This window comes from Schistocerca serialis, chromosome 3, assembly GCF_023864345.2.
Source record: "Schistocerca serialis cubense isolate TAMUIC-IGC-003099 chromosome 3, iqSchSeri2.2, whole genome shotgun sequence".
NCBI classification, from domain to species: Eukaryota; Metazoa; Arthropoda; class Insecta; order Orthoptera; family Acrididae; genus Schistocerca; species Schistocerca serialis.
Genome location: NC_064640.1, coordinates 111,359,425 through 111,386,351, shown reverse-complemented (window position 1 = coordinate 111,386,351; position 26,927 = coordinate 111,359,425). Strand labels below are relative to the sequence as shown.

General features: G+C 40.0%; 1 protein-coding gene across 1 annotated transcript in view; it reads right to left on the bottom strand.

Annotated features, from left to right (window-relative positions):
* Window positions 1–26,927, bottom strand: part of LOC126469794 (chondroitin sulfate synthase 2) — a 120,585-nt gene that overhangs the window by 4,662 nt on the left and 88,996 nt on the right. Inside the window, exons 5-8 of the mRNA XM_050097046.1 lie at window positions 22,264–22,430; window positions 21,943–22,123; window positions 21,167–21,454; window positions 5,823–6,009 (exon numbers count right to left, since the gene is read on the bottom strand). Of these exons, the coding sequence (XP_049953003.1) occupies window positions 5,823–6,009; window positions 21,167–21,454; window positions 21,943–22,123; window positions 22,264–22,430 (823 nt within the window). The remainder of the gene's footprint in view (window positions 1–5,822; window positions 6,010–21,166; window positions 21,455–21,942; window positions 22,124–22,263; window positions 22,431–26,927) is intronic.

The window sequence follows — 26,927 nt, the reverse complement described above, 5'->3', positions numbered from 1 at the left end:
CTTTTTTTTTTCTGCACACTACCAGTATCCATAAATGTGTCCACCCACATAACAATAGACTTTTGATCAGGAACATGACCTGCAGGTGTGATATTAAACTGTTCCCCAAATGCACACTGGGTTGCAATGACTGGCCATTCGAAAAGAATGTCGCCACAGCGGATGCGCACTCCTCTCTCACCATACATACACACACACACACACACACACACACACACACACACAGAGAGAGAGAGAGAGAGAGAGAGAGAGAGAGAGATAGAGAGAGAGAGAGAGTTAAATTTCACCCTTTCAAATTCGCTCCATCCCACACAACAATGAGCAACAGCCACTGTGTGGCACGTGTTTCAAATAAGGAAGTTCCTGCACCACGCCTTGTATGTTTTGCTGTTGTCCTACTTCACAACTCATTCTTCATTCCACTATAATGTTCAGCTTAGACTCACAGCTCTCCATTACTCCACGTTTAGCATCAGGGGGGCAAGATACACTAACTGTGTAACAATGGAAGAATTTTGTGGTCAGAGGAGGAGGAGGAGGATATTAGTGTTTAACGTCCCGTCGACAACGAGGTCATTAGAGACGGTGTGCAAACTCGGGTGAGGGAAGGATGGGGAAGGAAATCGGCCGTGCCCTTTCAAAGGAACCATCTTTGTGGTCAGAAGTCCATCTACATCTCCATCTGTACTCCACAAGTTACTGTACAGTGTGTGAGAAGTCTCATTTTTCTCCATTCCTATTCCATTCACGTATGGCACAAAAGAAACAAGACTGCTGGTATGCTTTTATATGGGCGCAAATTTCTCTAATTTTAGCATCGTGATAATTATGTCATATGTATGACGGAGAAACTAGTATGTTTCTTGACTCATTCTGTAATGCATGCAATCAGAATTTTGGGAATAAGGCTTTCATTGATGCACCCCATCACTCTTGCAATGTCTCCTATTGGAGTCTGCTGAGCTTCTGTGTGACACTCTCAGCACTCCCGTGATACTCATGTTGACTAAACAAATCCAAGACAAATTGTGCAATTCTTCTTTGAATCCTGTGTATTTCTTCCATTAATCCAACTTGGTAAGAATCCCAAACTGATAAACAATACTCATAATTGGTTGAATGAATGTCTTGTGTGCGAATTATACTTCCTCAGGATTCTTCCAATACTAGCATCTACCACTCCCATGACTTTATTTATGTGGCTATTCCATCTTAAATTTCTCTGGATGGAAACTCAGATACTTGAAGGTTGTGTATGATTCCAGTGAGTGATCACTGATCATGCTGTCATACAATATCAGATCCTTGCATAAATTTAAATGCATTACATTATACACTAGACTCTCGCTAATCTGGCCCTCAGTAGTCCAGCCTCTCAGTAATCCAGCACACATCCAAAAACATGTGCACAATGAATTATCATGTACAACAATACTTAGTTAAACAACACTTTATATACTGTATTTGAAATTGCAGCTGAATCATGTCTTTTAAAAGGAAACACATTACGCTAGACTTCAAACAGAAACTCAGAATTTCAAATAAGTTAAATCAAGGTTCTTCGCAGAAAGTCATTGCTGCTGAGTTCAGTGTTGGACGAGCTACTTTAATGACATTAAAAAGAAAGATGTTATTCAACAGCACTCAGCACAAATGGATACTGAGTTGGGAAAATGGAAGGTTATGCAAAAGAGTGAGAATGAAGAACTGGACATAGCTGTTTATAGATGGTTCATACAACAACGCAGTAAAGGAATTCCAGTCAGTGGCCGATTATAAAGAAAAAAGCAGCTGCATTTAACAAAAACTTGGCGGTAGTAACCTGTTTTGCAGAGAGCGAAGGTTGGCTATCAAACTGGAAAAAATGACATGGCATTCGGCAGCTGACAGTCACTAGGGAAAGTCGCTCAGCTAACAATAAGGATTGGGGTGAGTCTGTAAGCAAGATACGGAAGATTATAGAAGAAGAAGATGATTTAACTGCTGATGCCTTGTATAATGCTAATGAAACAGGACTTTTACAAGATGCTCGCTTCAAAAACATTAGTTGCTAAGGACGAGAAGGAAGCTTGTGGGCCGGCCAAAGTGGCCGTGCGGTTAAAGGCGCTGCAGTCTGGAACTGCAAGACCACTACGGTCGCAGGTTCGAATCCTTCCTCGGGCATGGATGTTTGTGATGTCCTTAGGTTAGTTAGGTTTAACTAGTTCTAAGTTCTAGGGGACTAATGACCTCAGCAGTTGAGTCCCATAGTGCTCAGAGTCATTTTTTTGAAGCTTGTGGTTACAAGCAACAGAAACAGCGTGTAACATTACTGGCATGTTGTAATGCAAATGGGAGTCATGAACTACTGCTTATGGTGACTGGAAAATCCCAACATCCACATTGTTTTCAACACACTGACATAAATACTATACCAGTGCAGTATAGTGCTCAGAAGAAAGCGTGGATGGACAGACAAATATTCTCTTGGTGGTTCCATGAAACGTTTGTAGCAACAGTGAGAAAAGAGCTAAAGAAAAAGCTTCCACTGAAAGCTATCCTTATAATTGACAATGCTCCCAGTCACCCCTCAGATGTTTCTCTAAAGTCCGATGGTATACATGTACAAGCACTCTTTCTCCCAACCAATGTGACAGCCCCAATTCAGCCCATGGACCAGGGAATTTTGGAATCAATTAAACGTCACTATCAACATTCACTTCTTGTCTCCTTGCTGAACGAAACTGGAAACGACTCTATTGAGACTATGCTGAAGGCGTGGAAAGCAATTAACATACATGATGTTTTTTCCAAGCAGCCGAAGCATGGGATAAAGTGGAGAATGCTACCATAATGAAGAGATGGAGAAAATTGTGGCCATCCATTGATGCCGAATTGGATCTAGTAGTGAGTGACAGTGATGAGCCAGTCAATTCGAAATTTTCCATTACTTTGTACACTGACATGTTCCATAACCTTCCAGGAGGAGAAGAAATTAATGATGACGATGTTACTAAGTGGCTGAATGAGGAAAACTGTGATACGGACCAAACTTTAACAGATGAAGAAATAATCAAAAGTGTGCAAGAAAGTAATGATGAAAGTGATGAAGAAGAGGACACAGGAGGAGAGAGCGTGAAGATTTCTCACACTGCTGGTGCTGAAGCTGCCAAGGTCTTCCTGGAGCACATTATGGAACAACCGAATACATGCAGTACTGATGTAATGCTTGTAAAGCGGTTGCATGATAAAGCATGCCACCATCACGTATCATCATTGCTACAGTTAAAAATTAGAGACATGTTTCAAAGTGAGTAATACAACTGTATAATTATGTACAGTACACACTCAAGGGTGAAGTTTTCTTTGAAAATTAATGTATTTTAAGATTTAATAAAATGTATCCTCTATGTTTTAAAATTGTATCCCTTGGTTTAATAAAGAACAGTACACTATATCTCCTATGTTTTCAAAATAAATAAAAAACAAAATAAATGAATAAAATAAATTTCAGACACTCAATAATTCGGCACTTCCGCTAATCCGGCACCCATATGTACCCAGGAATGGCCAGATTAGCGAGAGTCTAGTATATTTATTTATGTTTAGAGTCAGCTACCAATCTTCGCACGAGACACTGATCATCGGCACGTCTCTCCGCATTTTGTAACAAGTTTCTAACAATGTCACCCTCATGTATAAAATTGTGTCATCTAAGAACAGTCCTTAGTTGTTATCTGCCAAACATTTATATACAGGGTGATTCAGGAGGAATATCACATAATTTGTGAGGTGGTCCTACATGTGAAAATAAACTGAAAAAGTCCTATGAACATGTGTCCAATTTTCAATCGTGGAACTGGAGTGGGTTGAAGACTACGCACATCCATGAATGATTATGAAGATAAGTGTGAATATTACTTAGCAAAATGCTGTGTAGGTGCTGTGGTGGGCAAATAATGGTGGAGCAGATGACTAATACATCCTGCAAGAGGTGTTCAAAGAGCCCACCCATCTCAATGCACTTGTCAACTGATTGAAGGATACACTGTGTTGCACATCGATCATCATCTCAGCAGGCTTTAATGTGGGCAACAGTGTCGGAGTAACAAGTTCTTCATGTGTATTCAACTTTGTAGCATCCACATCCCCCTTTAACCATCCCCATAAACAGAAGTATAATGGGTTAGGCCAGGTGGTCTGGCAGGGCACTTAAGGGGTCCGCCATGATCAATCTACCATTGAGGAAATGTGTTATTCAGAAACTGGGATACTTGTGTGGTACAATGATTCGGTGACCTATCATGTTGCAGATACATTTGCCATCATAGCTCTAATGTCACGACTTCCAAAAGTGCAAGTAGAGCTTCTATCAGAAAATGTACATTTGCTGCGACTGTCATGTAATTTGGTAGGAACACAGGCCATATCACCATGGCATCAATCATACCACACCAAGACATTCACTGAGAACCTAACTTGAAATCTTGTTTCCCTAGTGTCATGTGGGTTCTCCATCACCCAAGTATGAGAACTGTGGGTGTTCATGATACCATTGCATGTAAACGTAGCCTCATCTGTAAATAAAGTGTACTGCACAATGTCTCTGTTTACAGCCAACTATTCACAAAAGTTTTTTTGCTTACTGAGTCACTTGAATGCAGATGTTTAATGAGCTGCACATGGAATGGGTACAAGCCCTCAGAATGTAATGTATGCCACATTCATTCAAGTTTGTGGAATATGGAGCTGATGGCTAATGCATCATGTAGTGGTGGTGGGACTCCATTGTGCCATTACAATAATGTCTTCCCTTTCCTCAACTGACTGGATGGCCTCACATTCTGATGTTATGTATACCCTGGGTAGTGTTCCGGATGCACAAAATGTTTGAAAAGCCCTGGGAAATACCCTGGCACAGGGGGTTTGTCAGTCAGGGAAACGTATCTGGTATTCTGTTACAGCTGCAGGGGCACTGAAACTAGAGTACCTGTACATGCCTGTGAATTCTGCATAGGTGAAAGAAAGTATGCGGCATGTTGGTATTAACAGGCACAATGGACTTGCTCAGTTAAACAACACTCAAGCACGCAATGCACACAGCCTCATGACTGCTCACTTATCCAACCCACAATTACACACTGGGTACTCTTGCAGCTGTTGCCTCAGAGCAACGTCACAGTGCTGCTATCTGCTGGAGAACCTCCATCCCTCTCTTGTAGGATGGATCAGTCATCTGTCCCACCATTATTCCATCCACCACAATACCCACACAGCATTTTGGTAAGTAATATTCACACTAATCTTCATATTTTTTCATGGATGTGCGCTGTCTCCAACCTGCTCCATAATGATCGAAAATCAGACCCATGTTCCTACGACTCTTTCGGTCTGTTTTCGCATGTAGAATCACCTCACAAATTATGTGACATTCCTCTTGAATCATCCTGTATATCATGAGCAACAGAAGCCCTGTCACACTACTTTGAGGTGTGCTGGGTTCTACGTTTCCTTCTGATTATGCCTCTCCATTAAAACTGACACACAGAGTTCAGTCTGCAAGGAAGTCTTAAATCCAACAAAATATGTGTTTGGATATTCTGTATATAGGTTTTCCTAGTGACAGCTTATTTCTATTCAAAAATTAATCTGTGATACAGAAGCTGTTGTTAAGACAATGTAATTATACTAGGCATCCAAAACATTTCTGCTGTCAGACATTTTATTCCCATGCACAGATTGTCAAAGGGTTACACAGCTGTGTGTTTCACACATTTGTGTGTCAAAGCTAGATTCATAGTTATGATCTATTATCAAAAATATAAAATGAAAGAAGTGATTACCTGCAAGGTAGTCCTTTGCATAAAATGCCAGATTACTTTTGCTAAATGAATCATAATGACCATAATTTTTGTTTATGTCCAGTTCTACTGCTCTTTGTACTTCAGGTGTATACACAATATCAGGATGGAACTCTGTGAATGGTATAGGGCTAAACACCTGCCACTGAAGGACTGTATTCATCCGAACCTGTTAAGTATAATGAAAAAAAGCATATATTTAGAAACAATTATTTTGTCACACACTTTATTAATGCTACATGTTTTGTAAAATGTAGGCAGTTCATGTATGATACCAGTAAATAAACTATCATGAACTGAATATGAAACAGAAGCAATAGGATAACTTGGAGTATGAATATAACTCTGGCTGCCCAATGTTCATTGCTTGGGAAAGATTGTAAACTCACTCGTATATATGTGGGAGAACATTAAACATGTTAAATACATATTTGACTATGTCTTTCACCCTTTGAATTTTATGTTTAAAAAAACATTCACTCTCATTCTTTAACCTTCCTTCTCAACTTAGTGCATATATTTGCTTTTCCAAATTCTGAGGAAGGAGCCATAGGTTGCAATTATGTGTGTTGAACACACACTGAATTTTACTTTCATTAATAGTGAGTATTTACATTTCTTCTTCATTTTGGCTTCACAAACCAGATGCTTCCATACAGCTCAATTTTTACCTTTGCAAACATATTCCCACAATTTCCATGCAGATGTTATACATAAAGATCATTTGTTTTCTTTCTCTGAATTTGTTACTCTCTTAATACTATTCCTACAGAATTCAAAGCTTTCACTTATTTTTATTTAATATTACTTATCAGATACATATCAAGACCTCAGATGGAAACCCAGTTCTAAGCAAAGAAGGGAAAGCAGAAAGGTGGAACGAGTATATAGAGGGCCTATACAAGGGCGATGTATTTGAGGACAATATTATGGAAATGGAAGAGGATGTAGATGAAGATGGAATGGGAGATATGATATTGCATGAAGTTTGACAGAGCACTGAAAGACATGAGTCGAAACAAGGCCCCCGGAGTAGACAACATTCCATTAGAACTACTGACAACCTTGGGAGAGCCAGTCCTGACAAAACTCTATCATCTGGTGAGCAAGATGTATGAGACAGGTGAAATACCCTCAGACTTCAAGAAGAATATAATAATCCCAATCCCAAAGAAAGCAGGTGTTGACAGATGTGAAAATTACCGAACTATCAGTTTAATAAGCCACAGCTGCAAAATACTAATGCGAATTCTTTACAGACGAATGGAAAAACTTATAGAAGCCGACCTCGGGGAAGATCAGTTTGGAATCTGTAGAAATGTTGGAACACGTGAGGCAATACTGACCCTACGACTTATCTTAGAAGAAAGATTAAGGAAAGGCAAACCTACGTTTCTAGCATTTGTAGACTTAGAGAAAGCTTTTGACATTGTTGATTGGAATACTCTCTTTCAAATTCTGAAGGTGGCAGGGGTAAAATACAGGGAGCGAAAGGCTATTTACAATTTGTACAGAAAACAGATGGCAGTTATAAGAGTAGAGGGGTATGAAAGGGAAGCAGTGGTTGGGAAGGGAGTGAGACAGGGTTGTAGCCTATCCCCGATGTTATTCAATCTGTATATTGAGCAAGCAATAAAGGAAACAAAAGAATAGTTTGGAGTAGGTATTAAAATCCATGGAGAAGAAATAAAAACTTTGAGGTTCGCCGATGACATTGTAATTCTGTCAGAGACAGCAAAGGACTTGGAAGAGCAGTTGAATGGAATGGACAGTGTCTTGAAAGAAGGGTGTAAGATGAACATCAACAAAAGCAAAACGAGGACAATGGCATGTAGTCGAATTAAGTCGGGTGATGCTGAGGGAATTAGATTAGGAAATGACACACTTAAAGTAGTAAAGGAGTTTTGCTATTTGGGGAGCAAAGTAACTGATGATGGTCGAAGTAGAGAGGATATAAAATGTAGACTGGCAATGGCAAGGAAAACGTTTCTGAAGAAGAGAAATTTGTTAACATCGAGTATTGATTTAAGTGTCAGGAAGTCGTTTCTCAAAGTATTTGTATGGAGTGTAGCCATGTATGGAAGTGAAACGTGGACGATAAATAGTTTAGACAAGAAGAGAATAGAAGCTTTCGAAATGTGGTGCTACAGAAGAATGCTGAAGATTAGATGGGTAGATCACATAACTAATGAGGAGGTATTGAATAGAATTGGGGGGAAGAGGAGCTTGTGGCACAACTTGACTAGAAGAAGGGATTGGTTGGTAGGACATGTTCTGAGACATCGAGGGATCACCAATTTAGTATTGGAGGGCAGCGTGGAGGGTAAAAATCGTAGAGGGAGACCAAGAGATGAATACACTAAGCAGATTCAGAAGGATGTAGGTTGCAGTAGGTACTGGGAGATGAAGAATCTTGCACAGGATAGAGTAGCATGGAGAGCTGCGTCAAACCAGTCTCAGGACTGAAGACCACAACAACAACAACAACATGTTCCATACAGTGATTACTTGCCCTAAATTTGGAACACGTCAAAATTTTACGTGTACTTAGTTACACATCAGCACTAATAATGGTGTGGTGATATTCGGTCTGAAGACTTGTCTGATGTAGCTAGTCTGTCCTGCACAAGCCTCTTCATTTCTGCATGACTATTGGAACCTGCATACTGTATTCAAGCCTTGGTTTCTCTCTACAATTTTTACCCCCCATACTCCCATCCATTACCAAGTTGAAAATTACTTGATGATTCAGGACATGTCATATCAACCCATCCCTTCTTTTACTCAAGTTACACCATAAATGCCTTCCTTCCCAAATTCGATTAAGTACATCATCATTTGTTTACCAGTTTGTCCAGTCTTTATAAACAATTGGTGTCAATATTTTGCAGCCATGACTTATGAAACTCATAGTTCAGTAGTGTTCTCACCTGTTGGCACCTACCTTCTTTGGAATCAGGAGTATTATATTTTCCTAAAGTTAGAGGATATTTCACCAGTCTCATGTATCTTGCACACTAGGAGTATCAGTTTTGTCATGCTGGTTCTTCCAAGGATCCCAATATGAGCAGCATCTATCTTTCCCCTGGTTATGCGTGCTTCTACAGCCTGCATTTGGCCTCTAGCTAATCCTGCTTAGCCATTATGCACTTTCTGTCAATTTTATATTTATAAAGTCTGTATTTTCCTTGCCCGCTTCATTTGCTGCATTTTTATATTTTTTCCTTTTTTCAATTAAATCCAATATCTCCTCAGTTATCCAAGGTTTTCTACTGGGCCTTGTCTTTTTAGGTATGTGATACTCTGCTGCCTTCACTACATCATCTCTCAAATCTAACTATTCGTTTTAATTATTCTTCCCCCCCCCCCTCCCCCTCCCCCCCTCCGTTTCAGTCCAACATTGCCTAATACTTCCTCTGAAACTCTCATTCCTTCAACTTATTCTCATCCTATCTCCTCAATTTCCTACGTTTTTTGAAATTTCTTCAGTTTTAGTCTGCAATCCATAACCAACAAATTATAGTCAGAGTCTACATCTGCTTCTGGAAAAGTCTTACAGTTTAAAGTCTGGTTTCAAAATCTCTGTCTTATGATTATATAATCAGTCTAAAACCTTCCAGTGTCTCCAGGTTTGTTGCACATATACCACCACCTGTCAAGATTTTTAGCCCAAGTGTGTTAGTGGTGATTAAATTACGCTGTGTGCAGAATGCTACCAGATGGCTTCCTCTTTCATTCCTTTCCCCCATCCATGTTCACCCACTATTTTGCCTTCTCTTCATTTTCCAGCTAAATTCCACTCACTTATCACAATTAAATTTTCCTCTCTCTTAACTATTTGAATAATTTCCTTTATTTCATCATAAAGTCTTTCAATCTTGTCGTCTTCTGTGGAGCTAGTTGGCATATAAATTTGTATTACTATGACGGGTGTTGGCTTCACGACTATCCTGGCTATGATAATGCATTCATTATGCTGTTCATAGTAGCTTACCTGCAGTTCTATTTTCTTATTCATTATTAGGCCTACTCCTGCAATACTCCTACCTGATTTTGACCAAAAATCCTATTCTTCCTGCCACTGCACTTCACTAATTCCTACTATATCTAACTTCAAACTATCCATTTCCTTGTGACCTACTTACTTGTTTAAGGACTTTAACATTCAACCCACTGACCTGTAGAATGCCAGTTTCTTTTTCCTGATGACCACACCCTCCTGAGTAGTCCCTACCTGGAGATCCAAATGGCAGACTATTTTGCCTCTGGAATACTTTACCCAAGAAGATACCATCATCATTAACCCATATGGTACAGCTGCATATCCTCAGGAAAGAAAAATCACAGATGTAGTTTCCTCTTGCTTGCAGCTGTTAGCAGCACTAGCACAGCACAGCAAGGACCTCTTGGCTAACATTACAAGGCCAGGTGCGTCAATCATCCAGACTGTTGTCACTGAAACTACTGAAAAGGCTGCTGCCCCTCTTCAGGAATGACCTGCTAGTCTGGTCTCTCCAGAGGTAACCCTCTATTCTGGTTGCTCCTACAGTACAGCTGTCTGTAGCACTGAGGCATGCAAGCAACCCCACTTCATCAAGAGATAAATAATATACATCCACAATTTCCTTACATTTACAGAAGATGCTACTGTAGTAATCTTACAAGCTAAATAATAAATGCAGTTGTATAAAAATATAGACAGAGTAATAAGACAAATTCTTCATAACATTACAAATCACACAATAAGTACAAAAATAAAAAATAACATAAATGCAGTAGTGACATATACAAACCAGCATAAGGCTTAAATGATAAATGACCTTATGTACGCACAGTTCAGAAACATGAGCTGCTTAAGATGTTCAATTATCTGGTAAACTTGATTCACAAACTTTTTAAAAGAACAGAAAGAATGATCCCAGTTAAACTGCTTTAATTTTTTGTGAAATGTGGTTTCTGTTTTCTTAGATATTTGATCTCTGTGAGAACGAAATTGAAGATGTTGGCATCGGCATGCTTGCCACATTTTTGCACCATGACAAGTGTTTTAAATTATAATGGCTCGCATGTTTGCATCTGGTATTGTGACTGTCAACTTTTGGTTTATTTTCAAAGAGGTTTAAAAAAAGATGTAAAACTTATACGAAGGATTATGTACAAGGAAGCAGCCAAAGGCCTGAACAGTCTGTGGCAAGAAATTCTTCTGCTTACTTTACGTATTTTCTGAACAAAGAAATACTTTTATGAATAATTAGAGTTTTTATTGAAAAGACTCCATATGATGTTATAAAGCAAAACCAAGTGAAATGCGCTGTCTCTGTTACAGACTGAGCCATAATGTAAGAAAGTATTCTTAATGCGAAAGTAGCTGCAGCACTTGTTGGTTTCACTTACCCAGGAACTATGAAGTGTCTGCTGTCTGTTAACTGTAGGTTATTATATGCCACTGAGACTGATTCTACATCTTTCTGACTCTAGTGGAATTTAATGAACTTACTCTCACTAGTATTTGCCATGAGAGCGTTTACTGTGAAATGGTTGAGAAATTCGGATAGGATGTTCTTGTTGTCTATGATTGACATACTTTCCAACATAATGCTAGTGCCATCAGCAAACATGGTGAATTTACATCCCTGTGGGAAGATTATAACATAAATTGGGAATAATAAGAGACCAAGGACAGGACCCTGCAGACTCCAAGGTGAATAACTCACCAGTCTGCTGTAACAGCTACTCCCACTTCAGGAGTCCACAGCTTCCAGCACTAAGAGGGTTGCCATTTTTTAAGTTTTTACAAATGACCATTAGATGGCACTACTGAGGAGTGACATTATCATTGTTTTAAAATTTGTCATTTGTTATTGTTAAACTGATGACAGCTCAGAAACTGGACAAGTAGTTTGTTTACAGTGAGCATTTAAAGAAACAGTGTTGCGAAAATATGCAACATTCACTTGAAGGTTTTCATTGGATTAGTTTTTTTACAATTTTTATGTAGTCCTAGCTGAACAACAATGTCTCAAATAATTTCATTCAACTTTTGGTAATCGACCACCTTCACAAAAAACTGAGATACAGAAGAATTAAAGACATTAGCTGCCAGTGGGCATTGATTTATATCAATGGAGGAAATTCAAAATTTTTGCCAGGCTCAGATTAGAACCTGGGTCACCTGCTTACTAGGCAGATGTGCTGATCACTACGCCATCTATACACAGTGGTCACCACAACTGCACAAACTACCCCAACACACCTCCCGTCAGACCCAAATTCTCAACATATACCTCACACTACTAATTTAGTGCCCCTGCTCATTAGCCACATTACTTCTAACATCTCGCCGATACCCATAAGAGTTCGAGCTTGGCGTGCATCTGCACTGAAGGGAGCATTGGCCTTTATCACCTTAATTATGTATGTGGTGTCTGTTTTTTCAGACATGTTTGAAAGAACAGACCATTTTGATCCTGCAGCCACTATGAATCACAACACAAAGGAATTAAAGACAGTAACTGCCAATGGGCATTGATTTATATAATGAGGCAAGTTGGTTGGTTGGTTGGTTGATTTGGGGGAGGGGACCATACAGCAAGGTCGTCGGTCCCATCGGATGAGGAAAGGATGGGGAAGGAAGTCAGCCGAGCCCTTTCAAAGGAAGTGCCTGAAGTGATTTAGGGAAATCATGGAAAACCTAAATCAGGATGGCTGGACGCAAGTTTGAACCATCGTCCTCCCAAATGCGAGTCCAGTGTGCTAACCACTGTGCCACCTCACTTAGTGAGCCAAGTTGAAAATTTATGCTGGGCTGGGATTAGAACCTGGGTCTCCTACTTCAGACGGCTGACCACTATGTCATTAACACACAGTTGTCACCATGACTGCACAGACAACCCTGGCTCGCCTCTCATCAAACCCAAATTCTCGACTTATACCACACACTACTGACGTAGTGCACTGCTCATTAGCCTCATTACTCACGGCATCTCTCCACGACCTGTAAGAGTTTGAGCAGGGATCATGGGCCATCATTTCCTTAATTATGCGAGGGTTGGAACTTAAACAGTGGCAACTATTTATTCACAACCGATACAAAAGAGTTACATGTTTGCACAGGTTACAGTCCTTCAAAGTAGTCACTAGCGTTGTGTAGAACCCTTTGCATGTGATGTGGAACGCATAGTATACCGTTAGCAGAGCCTGTTTTGTTGATGGTGCGAATGGAGTGGTCTACTGCCCATCGAATTTCTGGAACAGTTCTGAAGCGAATGCCATGAGGTGGTTCCTTCATCTTCAGAATCAAATCAAAGTCACAAGGATGGTGGATGGTAAGGTACTTCCCAGTCCCATCGACCGAACAGAGCAGCCACAGCTTGCGCTGTATGCGCCCACACATTGTTGTGCAAAATGATGGGTGGGTTGCACAGAAAGTATCACCGCTTCTTTCACAAAGCTGGTTGCAGGTGATGCTCCAAAAACAAACAGTAATACTGTGCATTGACAGTCTGCTGTGGATGAACGTAATGTGTTAGGATAACACCATAACAGCTGTACATGAGAATCACCATAACTTTCACCATACTGGGGCTCTGACACAGTTTCGACTTTCGCAGTGACCTATAATGACACCATTCATTGGATTGGCATTTCAGTTTTGGCTTGTACGATGTGGCCCATGTCTCATACAATGCTACGATATGGCACAAGAAAGCCTCTCTTCATGCACATAGTGCTCCAAGTGCATCTGAGCACCATTGTAACACATCCATTTCTGCACTTCCGTCAAGTCATGGGGAACCCATCATGATGCAATTTTTTGCATGCCCTGGCAATCCTTCGGGACGCGAAGTACAGTCGTATGCACTAATACGGTTTCATGGGCGAGCTCACAAATTGTATGTTGTTGATCATTGTCCACTAATGCAGCAACAGCATGCACTTCTTCGTCAGAGACGCTAGGTCGACCTGCCCAATGCATGCCTGCTGCAGTTTGCCGACCTTCATTGAAGGCTTTTACCAAACGTGCCACTGTTCTGCACGGCAATGCTGATTCCCCGCACGCCTCTTGAAGACCTTGATGACACTGTCATGCTGTACAACCTCTGGCACATTCAATCTTGATCCAACTCCGTTGTTTCTGTTTCCAAAACATAGTGACACTTTTAGGTTACACCTGACTGTGTTTCCCTCGATTGTGCACACGCCGGTGACGTGGGACAGGCAAGTCCATTTTCTCGGAGGTAAGGTAGGTATGTCAGCAATGTGTGCTATCAGCGACAATAGTAGATTCCATTGCACAGTGTCTCCACAGCAGTGCTGCCACTATTTAAGTTCCAACCTACGAAGATGTGGTGTCTGTACTTTTGAACATGTTCCTTGATGCTTCCCCCCTATGTCAATCATATACTGTTCAAATTTGACAGCATTCTGAGCAGCGATTCTCCTCCTACAGTGTTTAGAAATTGGAACTTCAATTATTTGAAGAAGCCAGGAACTAAGCACAAGTCAGTGGCTTAGATGTTCCAACAGGAACCAACCCAAATAGTTGATTCATGAAGCACTTCCAAGAAAATGATCAATTGTTTCTTCGTTACCCTGGACTTGATATGACCACTGCTTTATGGAATCTAACAGTAGCTAATCCTGAATGATATAAGACAATTAGTTTGCCAATGTCAATTAAAGCTGCCAAACAACTGACAATACCATATCAGTCTTCATCGTGCCAATATCAGCTGTCACACAGTTTGGAGAAGATGGTACATGTGTAAAAAAATCTCGTTTAATGCCTACCTGCTAAAACGCCTTTCTAGCATAATAGCGTCACCAGTCTTAAGACAAATCTATTTTGGTATTATACACTCCCACCTACAATACGGTATTGAGATTTGGGGCAGGGCACCAACGGTATACACGGATAGGGCTTTTAGAGCCCAGAAGAGAGCAATTAGGATAATAGCGAATATTAGTAAACGTCAATCCTGTAGAGAATACTTCATTAAGTATAATATACTAACAGTGTATTCATTATATGTTCTAAGGACTATACTGTTTGTAAAAGAAAATATGGAGCACAGTATAATAAATAGTGATATCCATAGAAGGAAGAAAGAGGATTACCACATAAAATTTAGAAATAAAAAAGCAACCGATCATAATCCATTTTCTGCTGGAAGATTTTTTTACAACAGACTGCCAAATACCATAAAAATGTTAAAAGGAAACATATTTAAAATAAAATTAAAGCAGCTGTTAATTGCTAAATGTTTGTACTCCATCAAGGATTTTTAATGTTGTATGTACTGTATTTCTACTACTAAACTACGAGGGTTGTTTTTCAAGTAAGGGCCGCTTTTATTTTTTAAAAAAGATACAAATACTTTTGTAAAAAAAAACTTTTATTTTCTGATTCTACACACTTTTCCCTATTTTTCTACATAGTTGCCTTGTTTATTTAAGCACTTGTCATACCGTACAACTAAGTATTTAATTTCCTCTTCAAAGAATTCGGCCGCCTGCTCTGACAGCCAAGAAGAGTTCACAGCTGCTTTCACTTCATCGTCATCATTGAAGCGCTGCCCGCCAAGATGGTGTTTCAGGTACCGGAAAAGGTGAAAATCGCTAGGAGCAAGGTCGAGACTGTATGGTGCATGGTCCAAAACTTCCCAGCCAAAAGAATCAATCAAATCCCGAGTCTTTTGAAAGGTGTGAGGCCTAGCGTTATCGTGCAGGAGCAAAACTCCTTTTGTCAGCATGCCGTGCCTTTTGTTTTGAATTGCTCTGCGGATCTTCTTTAGAGTTGCACAGAAGGCATCTGAGTTGATTGTCGTTCCTCGTGGCATAACGTCCACTAGCAAAACACCATGCCGGTCCCAGAACACAGTTGCCATAATCTTGCACTTTGACAGCGTCTGTTTGGCTTTGACCTTGACGGGTGAGGTTGTGTGTCGCCATTCCATCAATTGTCGCTTACTTTCGGGAGTGATATGAGATACCCATGTTTCATCTCCACTGACAATTTGACTCAACATGTCATCCCCTTCTTCCTCGTGATGAATCAAAAAGTCCAATGAAGTGGCAAATCTCTTCCCTTTGTGGTCCTCTGTGAGGAGTCTGGGTACCCACCGACAACACAGTTTCTTAAAGTTTAGGTTTTCAGACACAATTTTGTACAAAACTGATCTTGAAACTTGTGGAAATTCCAAAGAAAGAGTGGAAATTGCGAATCTTTGGTCCTCATGAATCTTTGTTTCGACTGCAGCCACCAAACCATCAGTGATCACAGAGGGCTGGCCTGAGCGTTCTTCGTCATGGATGTTTTGACGGCCATTTTTAAACTGTCTAACCCATTGACGCACTTTACCTTCACTCATTGCATTCAAGCCATAAACTTCTGTTAACTGACGATGAATTTCTGCAGCTGATAGGCTTCTCGCGGTCAAAAAACGTATCAATGACCGTATCTCACACGCAGCGGGCGATTCAATAATCGTAAACATTATAAAGTAGCACTGCGATGCGTACACGTCAGCTACAGAGCTGCAACTTGCATCAGTGTGAATGGGAAGGATGCCGGCAAGTGGCACAATGGCTTGTTGCGGCGTCCACGCGAACTATGGGACTATACGCGCGAACGGCCCTTACTTAAAAAACAACCCTCGTATTATTATTGTTCATGTATGTACTGACTGACTATGTCGACGACTGTAAAAGTTATTATGGACAAACAAACCATTACTATTATTACTATTATTACTATTATTATTATTATTATCATCCCTTCCTCAGCAGTTCCTAACATAGTAAGGACCTCATAATTGGTCTATACTACTGAATTGTTTTTATTACAAGATGAAGTGCTCCCTCAGGTCGTCCACGCCCAGCACTTCCATTTTGTGTTACTTTCAACTGTTCTAAGGTGGTAATAACTGTACTATAAGTATATTGTAGTATATGAAAAAAGATAACACTTAGCGAATTGTCAAAAAAATGAAGTACATATTTTTCCAACTACTACATTTTTAAATATTTTTTTATGAGTGGCAAGAAAGAAAGACAGAAAAACCAAACTTAGCAGAAACATGTAATTTTAAAACCAATATGCTTTCATCAGGTTGACTTTTCTATATACACTACTGACAGAGTAATTTCATTAAAAACAAATGATATGCAAAATTTTGTGCAATTTGTGGAGTTACAGATTTCAAATTCTAATATGTTGGAGAGTTTAAAATGTAATGATATTGTGTGGCTTTTGACTACTGTAACAAATATTTCGACTGTAGTCCACATTTTAAATGACTCTTTCAGAGCATGCAGGCATTTGCTTGACAGGTTTCAAAATTTCTATGTGCTTTCTATTGCATAACTGGGTGATACATTTTACTGTTCATCACTTGGGAAAAGATCCCCCCTCTCAGTAGAAAATTATTAGGACATTGCAAGCACCAAATGGAAGGCAATGATTAATTTTAATAACCAACGTGGGTATGGCTACTAGAGATAGCTGTGGGCATTAACTGTTCACAGCAGGGTGTTCCCTACGATGCCCATGGCCATAAATGAAATCTGCCCGTGTGGACCATCAGAGGAGTCATGTCAGTGAGTCTCCATGTCTCACCACGTTCTGCCTCAGGAGTGTTATGCCTTGTTAAAATTTTTGTTGAGATGGGCACGAGGCTTCAATTTCTGAACATTGTTGTACCAGTTGAGGGAAGCGCTCTGAATTTCTGTTACTTGTTTTCAGTACTACCATCCATGAAAAGTACCATGCAGCAAATGGATTTATAGTGAAACCGCTATTTTATGTTTTCTTTAACCCAAACGTTAAAAAAATGCAAAACTGAGGAAAATGAAGAATTTAGGAGAATGTCAAAACCCCCCAAAATATGAGTAAAACACATGTAATTGGCATATATGATTTAAACCTGCAATCCTCTCCAATATTTTGTATAAAACCAATGCGAAGGAAATTAAATGTACAATATAATTTTTATACAATAATTTGTGGCAATGATTTTCATCAGTTCTTAAAAAATCACAGAAGTGTAACAGCAAGTAAAAACCAGCTCTATCCAGACGACATGTACATGTCAAAGGGAATTGAGCATTCACTTGTTGGCAGAACTATCCCAGCAGAGAGAAGTAGTTATTCAGGAAAACCATAGAAAATTTAAATCACATTAACAACACTGACGGAAAAAATTGCAACATGCAAAAATAACTTACGTAGAGTAATGAAATTTTGGGAAATGTGTAGGTAACATATTTAAGTGATTAACATTATAGGTTAATGTAAGCATGAGATAAGCTATTGGAAATGTGAAATGCTGGTACATTAATAGCTGGTAACCACCAGAATGTAAAATGCAAGCATGAAAATGTGAATGCATTGTGTTGTACAGGTGCTGGATGTATGTTTGTGGGATGGAGTTTCACGTCTGTTGCAATTGGTCAGTCGATACACAGACGGTTTTGCTGTTTGTGGATGTTGATGGAGATGTTGTCTGATGATGTCTCATATGTACATAATGGGAGACAAGATCTGGTGATTGTTCAGGCCAAGGCAACATGTCTACACTCTGTAATGCATGTTGGGTTACAATGGTGGTACATGGGCGAGTGTTATCCTGTTGGAAAACACCCCCTGAAATGTTGCTCATGAATTTGGCAGCACAACAGTTCAAATCACCAGGGTGATGTACAAATTTGCAGTCAGGCTGCATGAGATAACCACGAGAGTGCTCCTGCTGTAATGCAAAATTGCACGCTATAATATAACTCCTGGTGTAGGACCAGTGTGTTTAGCGTGCAGATAGGTTGTTTGCAGGCCCTCAACTGGCCTTCTCCTAACCAACACACAGCCATCACTGGCACCGACATGGAACCAGCTTTCGTAAGGAAACACACCAAATCTCCACTCTGTCCTCCAATGAGCTCTCACTTGACACCACTGAAGTCACAAATGGTGGTGGTTTGCGGTCAGTGGAATGCACACTACAGGACACCTGGCTTGGAGCTGTCCTTGAAGTAACCGATTTGTAACAGTTCAGTGTGTCACTGTGGTGCCAACTGCTGCTCAAATTGCTTCTGCAGGTGTGGTACAATGCACCAGAGCCATACACCAAACACAACGGTCTTCCCTCTTCATAGTGCCATGTGGCCGTCGGGAGCCCGGCCTTGTGACTATACAGTCTTGAGATCACTGCTGTCGGCAATCATGTGCAGAGGCTACATTCTTGCCAAGTCTTTCTGCAATATCACAGAAAGAACATTTAGCTTCTCATAGCCCTATTACATCACCTTGATCAAACTCAGCGAGGTGATGATAATGGTGTCTTTGTCGACTGAAAGGTACTCTTGACTAACATCAACTCACCATGTCCAATCTCAAATGTAAGTAACACTCATGACCACCGCAGAGTGTATTTAAAGCAAACCTGATTTGCACCCTCACAGTGGTACTACTGGTGCCACTCTTACGCAGCTGGTGTGAAATTTGTATAGATATTGTCTTTCAGATGAAGACACACACCTACCAAGTTTCGTTTATGTCACAAAATGTCTTCTTGATGTTGCAGTTTTTTTTTTTCGCCAATGTATATTGTGCTTTGAATCCAATGACTCTTGAATATAAGTCCAGTTTCTTAAGCAGCATGCCAAAATACTCGATAAGTCATTAAGAGCCAAAGGCAAAATAAAAATGTAAAATAGAGAAGAGTGAAAAAAGGATAAAATGGTGGAAGTATAATGTTTCCCACAGTGAAATCAATCTCATAACATGGTTGTCTATGAAAAAGAACTAACTAAAAAAAAGAACATCAGGCTTCGATAAAATTTCAACTTGTCACAAAGACTGGCATTTGGCTCCAAATGCAGAAAAAAAAATGAAGTTGCATACACAACATTAAAAGAAAAAAAAAAAAAATCAGAGAAAAATCAGAGAAATACCAGTGAGTATCCACTAGTAAAGTGACTGACAGACTTTGGTTTCCTGAAAGCATATTGGCAAATACCAGTAGCAGTTTTTCTATGAAAGGAACTGCTTATAAAACATTTTTACAGCTAATACTGGAATACTGATTAAGAGTGTGTTATCCACATCAGAGAACAATAAACACACGCAATGAAGGACAATGTAAATGGTCACAAGTCTGTTTAACTCATGTGACTGTAACACAGAAGAAACAACATACACATGCAGACATTCCAAAAGACTTTCCTAATATCTGCAAAAACTCACTAGAAACAGTTTTCAAGGAATTCTCTAAGAATATTCTTCAGATCCCTAGTATAACATTTCCATATTTATTATTTAAAGAGCTTTATTTCCTTGATGGATTTTATGGTTTCAGGGACTGTGTAAAGAAGTTTCAAGTTCATGTGAAAATTTAATTCTTGCACAGTCAAATATTAGTGTGGGTTATATAAAGGTTTCTGTTCAGTTTGCAATTGTCTTTGTGGTCATCACAGTTTCTTTGAAACCTTTAGTTCTTATTAGTTGTACATGATTTAAAAAACAGAAGTATACCTCTGATGTAAATACATGCTTGTGGGATTATATTCAACATTGTGAAACCAGGTTTACAATTGTCCCTAATTTTACTTCTCATTCACTATATTAATATCCCTCTTTTGAATTCTAAGTGTACAATGTAACACAGGAGTGTTTCCCCAGAGCATTACTCAATAATTTAGGTGGGACTGAACACAATGATGGTATGCACTCATAACAATCTCCATACTGGTGCATGGTTTTAAACCTCTTAAGACATAATTCCCTTACTTAATTTATCATTTGGTAACAATATAAGGATAAGATGTGGAATCAAATCACACAGTAGTTAATCAAATTGTCTGAAGTGGAGGAGTGAACATGAAGAACCAATGTTTGGTTTTCACATGAATGATTAATTCATGAATGTCTTGAAGAAAGGGAGATTAGGGCGTAACCTTTCATTGATGACATGACTATTAGAGATGGGGTACAAATTCAGATTGGGGGGGGGGGGGGGGGGATGTGTGTATGGCACATATGGTCTGGAGACCCCTTCTGAGGAGTTTGGCCACCTGATGCAAGTAGTATTTTTATGAGACCTCACTCCTGCAATAATGATGAAATGCTGATGAGGACAACACACGCACCCAGTCCCAAGTGAAGAAAATCCCCAACCCAGACAGGAATCAAACTCAGGGCCCTGTGATTGAGAGTAAGCTGTTGGCATATCAGAGAAAGAAACTGGTCATGCACTTTCAGTCCTAGCATTCACCCACAGTAACAATGTCTACTTGATTATTTTCATAGAAAAAAAGAAACAAGATATACTTACCCTATTGAGGTAATCCTGCCGTATTTCCATATTTGGCTGACATAATAATATTAAGGAATCAGGTGGGAGCTTTTTGACAACAAGATCCACAACTGCAAAGTCAATGAGAGAACCTGAGTGGAGGACAACTCCTGTCTGAATGGGTGCAGGAACCTTTATTGACACCCATGCTATTTTACCACCATCTTTTTTGTACTTGTCACTCAGTGCCAATGCCATATTTTTGACGTCTAAGAATACATCATCTTTATTGCCCTTGCCCGGCACTTTTGCATCATACAGTAAAACCTGCAATGGAAAACTGGGTAACTGCTCACAAAAAAAAACCTCTCAAACATATTCCATGTATACTTATGCAGTTAATATATTGACTTACCTGTAAATTACACAGGATTGATGGTGTACTGACAAAAGTTATCAGAAAGAATTCTATAGAAGAATGAATGAAGAGTTTATTTGCTTGGTCTTCAGAGCAGGAAAACAGATTTAAGAGGGCAATAATGACTGAAGGAGATACTCCTTCCCTTCAACAAAATAAGCATTTTAATTTTATTGTGCATTCCAGTTAACTTCTGGTCTTCATATCATTCACATGCTTTTCTTAATAAAAACCAGTCACAATTTTCAAATTACTGATTTCTGCATTTGGCCCATCAGTTTAACAGTGATTAGTATAAAGTATTCTCAGTTTTTATCTGGTAGGCAGAAGGTTATCTGTTCTGAAAAAAAATCTGAAAAATGTTACGTTACATTTCTGTTCCCATTCAAACACTTACCAGCATAAGGAATGTTTTGTCATGTTTTTCCATACAAATTTTTGCATACTGCTCCATGAAGGTTTTAGCCTCCTCTTTCAAATCTGCTTCAACAGGAAGAATAAGATTAACCCGAGTGTTCTCAGTTACATAAGGCATGGGAATAATCTCTACTTTACCCAAAGCCTTGCAAACTTCAATCCTGTAACACAGTGACAATACTGTTTTAATACTTAATCCTATTTTATGAAGTCTATAAAAGCTATAACATTCTGACATGTTTTAGATCTTACACTAACTCTCAAAAGTAATGAGATATCATTACTACCAATAACAATTCACCTTTTATGTACTTCACGCCCAGTAGTTGTACTTTTGAATGCCATATCTAGACGGTAGTCCATTCCACGAGACTGGTCAAATCTTCTGTAGCCATTTATGAGTTTACGAAACACCAACTGTCCATTGTACAGGTTTTCAATTTTCAACACAGCTGCTTTTAATACATACTGAAAAACAGATGTGAACTTGTAGAGAGAAAATAACTTTTCCAGTGTACCAAAAAATTGTGAGTTTGAGGAAAAAACGCTACCAAATAAAAAGGTTGTATAAATAAATTTCACTGATACTGCTCTCAACTGGAAAGAACACATCCACATATCCAGGCACAGAAAAAATGGAATTTTAACTGTCCATAAGTATCTGATATGCTACACCTGACATTTAAGACTTGTGGATTGTTATGTGAAATTCTGTGGCAAGTAGAAGTTATGATCCAAAGGATATAAAGACACCAGCTGTTATTGGTAATTGAAATGCATCAGTGGGGAAAGTTGAAAATTTGTGCCAGACTGTGATTCAAACTCAGATTTTTCGATTTCCTCATTCACCCAGACATGACCCCTCCCTGACTCGAACTTCAAATTTATCCACACAACGCTACATCATGCCCCTGCCCATTACTTTCACTACTTGCAGTGATTGACTGACTCCTATAAGAGATCGAACATGCTTGTGCATCTGTGGTGAAGATATTATTGGGCCATCTCATCCCAGTTACATACATATGCAGTGTCTGTTCTTTTGGACATGTAACACTCAATCCTTTCTATCCTCGAAATGATATTCCTTTCCTTTATGCAGGTACTGAAGCAATAGAAACGGACTGAGACTACAGGCAGTTGAATCAAATGATAAGGTGTCTGTGGTGACAATGAAGTTCTAAATTTTTTAAATCAGTCGTCAAAGTGTGCCCCCATAATTATGGAGACCATGTAGTGAGTGGGTGGTTGAAATTAAAGTGCAGTTATTAAGGGAGGTCCAGTGTGGGGTGCAACTATTGTATGGCAGTGAAACTTGATAGATATGCCAATGTGTTAATGCAGAACCAATTTATGTTGAAAAAAAAAATTTGTTCCAATTTGGGCTACCAGGTCCAAATTTGGGATTGTATACTGTTTGTATGACAGTATGACATACACACTGTCACTGGACAAACCATAACATGAGTGAACAATATGGCTACTGAGAAGAGAGACCGTACACTGTTAGTGAATCTGTTTTATGTGAGTGGTAGCAATTACAGTACCTCACTGGGAGAGTATTGCTGACTGAAAGGTCTGTAGAGAGGCCTCATGTCATTAAATGGTTTAAAGAAGATGGTAATGAAATTCGAAACATAAGTCAACTTGGTGTGGCACCTGGAAGAGGAAGGCATCCTATTCCGGTAGGAGTTATTGATGAGGTTGCTGTTGCTGTAACTGTCCATGCAGCATGTGGCCCAGGCAGTGCTAGTGCTCATGCAGTGTCATGAGAACTGTCCATCCCATGGTCAAGATTACAGAAAGTTTTTGCAGTCTTCACTACTCTGGTACCTGTACATGATCCAGATGGTGGAGCAATTAAAACCTAATGATCTACAGCAGTGTTCTGAATTTGCTCTTCGGTTCCTGGCTCATTTGGCCGGGCAGTATTTTATGGTGTGACAAGGTACATTTTACACTACAGAGTGCAGTGAATACACAGAAGTACTGAATTTGGGATACTGTTAAACCATGTGTTGTGGAAGAAGATGCCATTGCACTTGTTGTATGTGACTGTGTGGTGTGGGTTCACAAGCACCTTTATTCTTGATCCATTCTTTGAAGAGAATACACCCAGAGGGCCTGTGAGGTGTACCGTGATTCTGCACATTATGAGACTGCCTTGTACACTATGTGATTCTTGTTTTAGAAGAGCACAACTGTGGGGAAACCACAGTTTTCGTGCAAGATGGCACAACACCACCTTATGTCACCCATGAAAGGTTTGCTTCATGCAACCTTCCATGAACATGTTATATTCAGAGGTTTTCCAGATGCATGGCCTGCAAGCTCACCTGATATGAATCCATGTGACTTTTGGCTCTGGGGATATCTAAAAGAACATGTTTACCAGGGATACATTTGGCCTCTATGTGATCTGAAAGCTAATACACAGGAACACAGTGCTGAGATTCGATGGGAAGTACTGCAAGCAATTGTTGGTCACCTCATTATCTCCAGCACTCATATTGAATAAATTGTGCAAGCTGCAATTAATAATAAAATCTCACTTGTTTGATCTTTTCTGCCAAGATCTTGTTCCTAATCCATTATATATGGAAACATTTATGTATGCATGTCTTGCATTCACAGCAGCAAGTTTGCACCTGGTCACCAAAACTGGAACCAATTTTTTTTTCCAGTGTAAATTGGTTTGGCATTAATGCATTAGCATATCTACCAAGTTTGACTGCCACATGATAATTACAGACTACACTGGGCCTCTGAGAGTTGCTGCACTTTAATTTAACCACCCACTATTACAATTTATGCAAATAGCTTCTAGTTCACAAGTCCAACCTTTCTGTCATGGTTATGGTTATGAAGGTTCAAAACACAGGCTTGTGCCATTACTCAACTCTATCAATCCTTTTGAAACAAAATGTAACACTGAAAAACATTAAAACTACAAAATATTTACAGTCAAAGAAACAGCACACCTGCCAGATAATCCCTACTTAATTTCCTAATTCAGATACTGTTAAAAGAAAATATCTGCAACACAGAAATCAAGTCCCTACTTATCATTTGCTGTTAATAAAAATACAAATAAAAAAGATACATCCAATTTGTGATACTGAAACTTTTTACGCAATTTTCTGCCTTTTTCTTCCTTCACAACAATACCTTGGAAAGATGAAAGGTGGAAGGGGAGGAAAATGAGTCAAAATCCATGGGCTCCACCTATGCAGGCGGAGGTGCAAGCCTCTCTGGGTCCCATGGTTGCAGGTGATGGGAGGACTGCACAGGGCATGCAGGGGCAGCAATGAGGAGGCTTGCCATGCATGTGGGAGCTCATCCCTGGAACAATGTCATGATCAGCCCTGACACTCAGCTCACCAGAAGGCCACAGAGGCAATGCACCAACATGGCGCAGTCACAACTGATTTGCATGACAGGTCAGCTGCGCCCCACTGACGTCCACTACAAACAACTGCTGAACATTTTGACTCACTACAACACCAAGCAGCTACCCCTGCCACTGGCTGAAGAACTGGGTCCAAACAGCAGTTCTGGGAGGAAAACGAAGTGGGCCAAAGTGGTCTGTGGCATGTGTCTCAAGGTACAACAAATACAGGAGACCCTGTGGTGTATGCCCACGCAAACTTTCCACAGGGCTATCAAATTGTTAATGTCACAATTAATCACCAGCCAATAGAAGTGATGTCATGTCAATGCCTTTATAAGAGTTATACCCCAGTGTGACACATGCAGCAACGGGAGTATGCGAGGACCCAACACCGGGGATATGACTACTCAACAGCACTGCTCTCCATGGCAAGCATGAGGGTTCATTGGACAACACTGAGCCGATCACATAGGAGGAAAAATGTATGTCATGCCTTGTCCCCAAGAGATGCAGTCTGGCCAACTCATCTGGACGGCTAAACGATTTTTTGGAAAAGCTGGTCAGCGGTCATAGCGGTTGCGACTTTGCATGCCATCAATGGAAAATCTGACAGGGTTTGCTGCAAGGCATCATACAAAACAAGAGCCTCCTGCCCACTGTTGGTTGTTTTTGGGGGGAAGGAGACCAGACAGCGAGGTCATCGGTCTCACCGGATTAGGGAAGGAAGTCGGCCGTGCCCTTTGAAAGGAACCATCCCGGCATTTGCCTGGAGCGATTTAGGGAAATCACGGAAAACCTAAATGAGGATGGCCGGACGCGGGATTGAACCGTCGTCCTTCCGCCTGCCCACTGAATTCAGTATTTGGCCCCACCAGCAGTCGCAGTAGTGCATCAGCATTTGCATGCTGGGCGATGGAGTGGTAACAAATATCATAACAATAGTTACAGTGAAAGAGGGCCTACCACTGCAACTAATGGGCAATTCTATCTGGCAGCTTGGAACAAAAGCCAAATAAAGCAAACAATGGCTTGTGGTGGCGATGAGGATGAACCTTGTCCCATATAAGAAAACGTGAAATCTTTTAAGCCCAAAAATAATAGCTAGTGCGTCCTTTTCTACCTGTTAATAATTACGCTGCTCAGCAAAAAGTGTCTTCAATCCATAAGCAATCGTCCGTGTGCCATCCAAGTTCTGATGTGACACAATGGCACAAATGTCATGCTGGGACTTGTCACAGGCCAGGGTTAAAGGTTCACCTGTTGTAAAGGAAGCCAGACACGTATCCAAGAACAAATACTCATTAAGAGACTGGAAATCTCATTGTCAATCTGCAGACCACACAAATGTAACGCTATTCCAGTGAAGCTTGTTAAGAGGCTGGCAGGTACGCACAACCTGGGTAATGAACAGAGCATAATACGAAATCTTAACCAAAAAAAGACTAGACCTCTTTCAGGTTTTCGACATTGGCAGTTTGAAGATGACTTCGATGTGGTCATCTGTAAGGATGAGACCATCCTTAGTAAGCACCTGACCTGAGAAATACATCCTTAGGGAGAAAAAGCTGCACTTT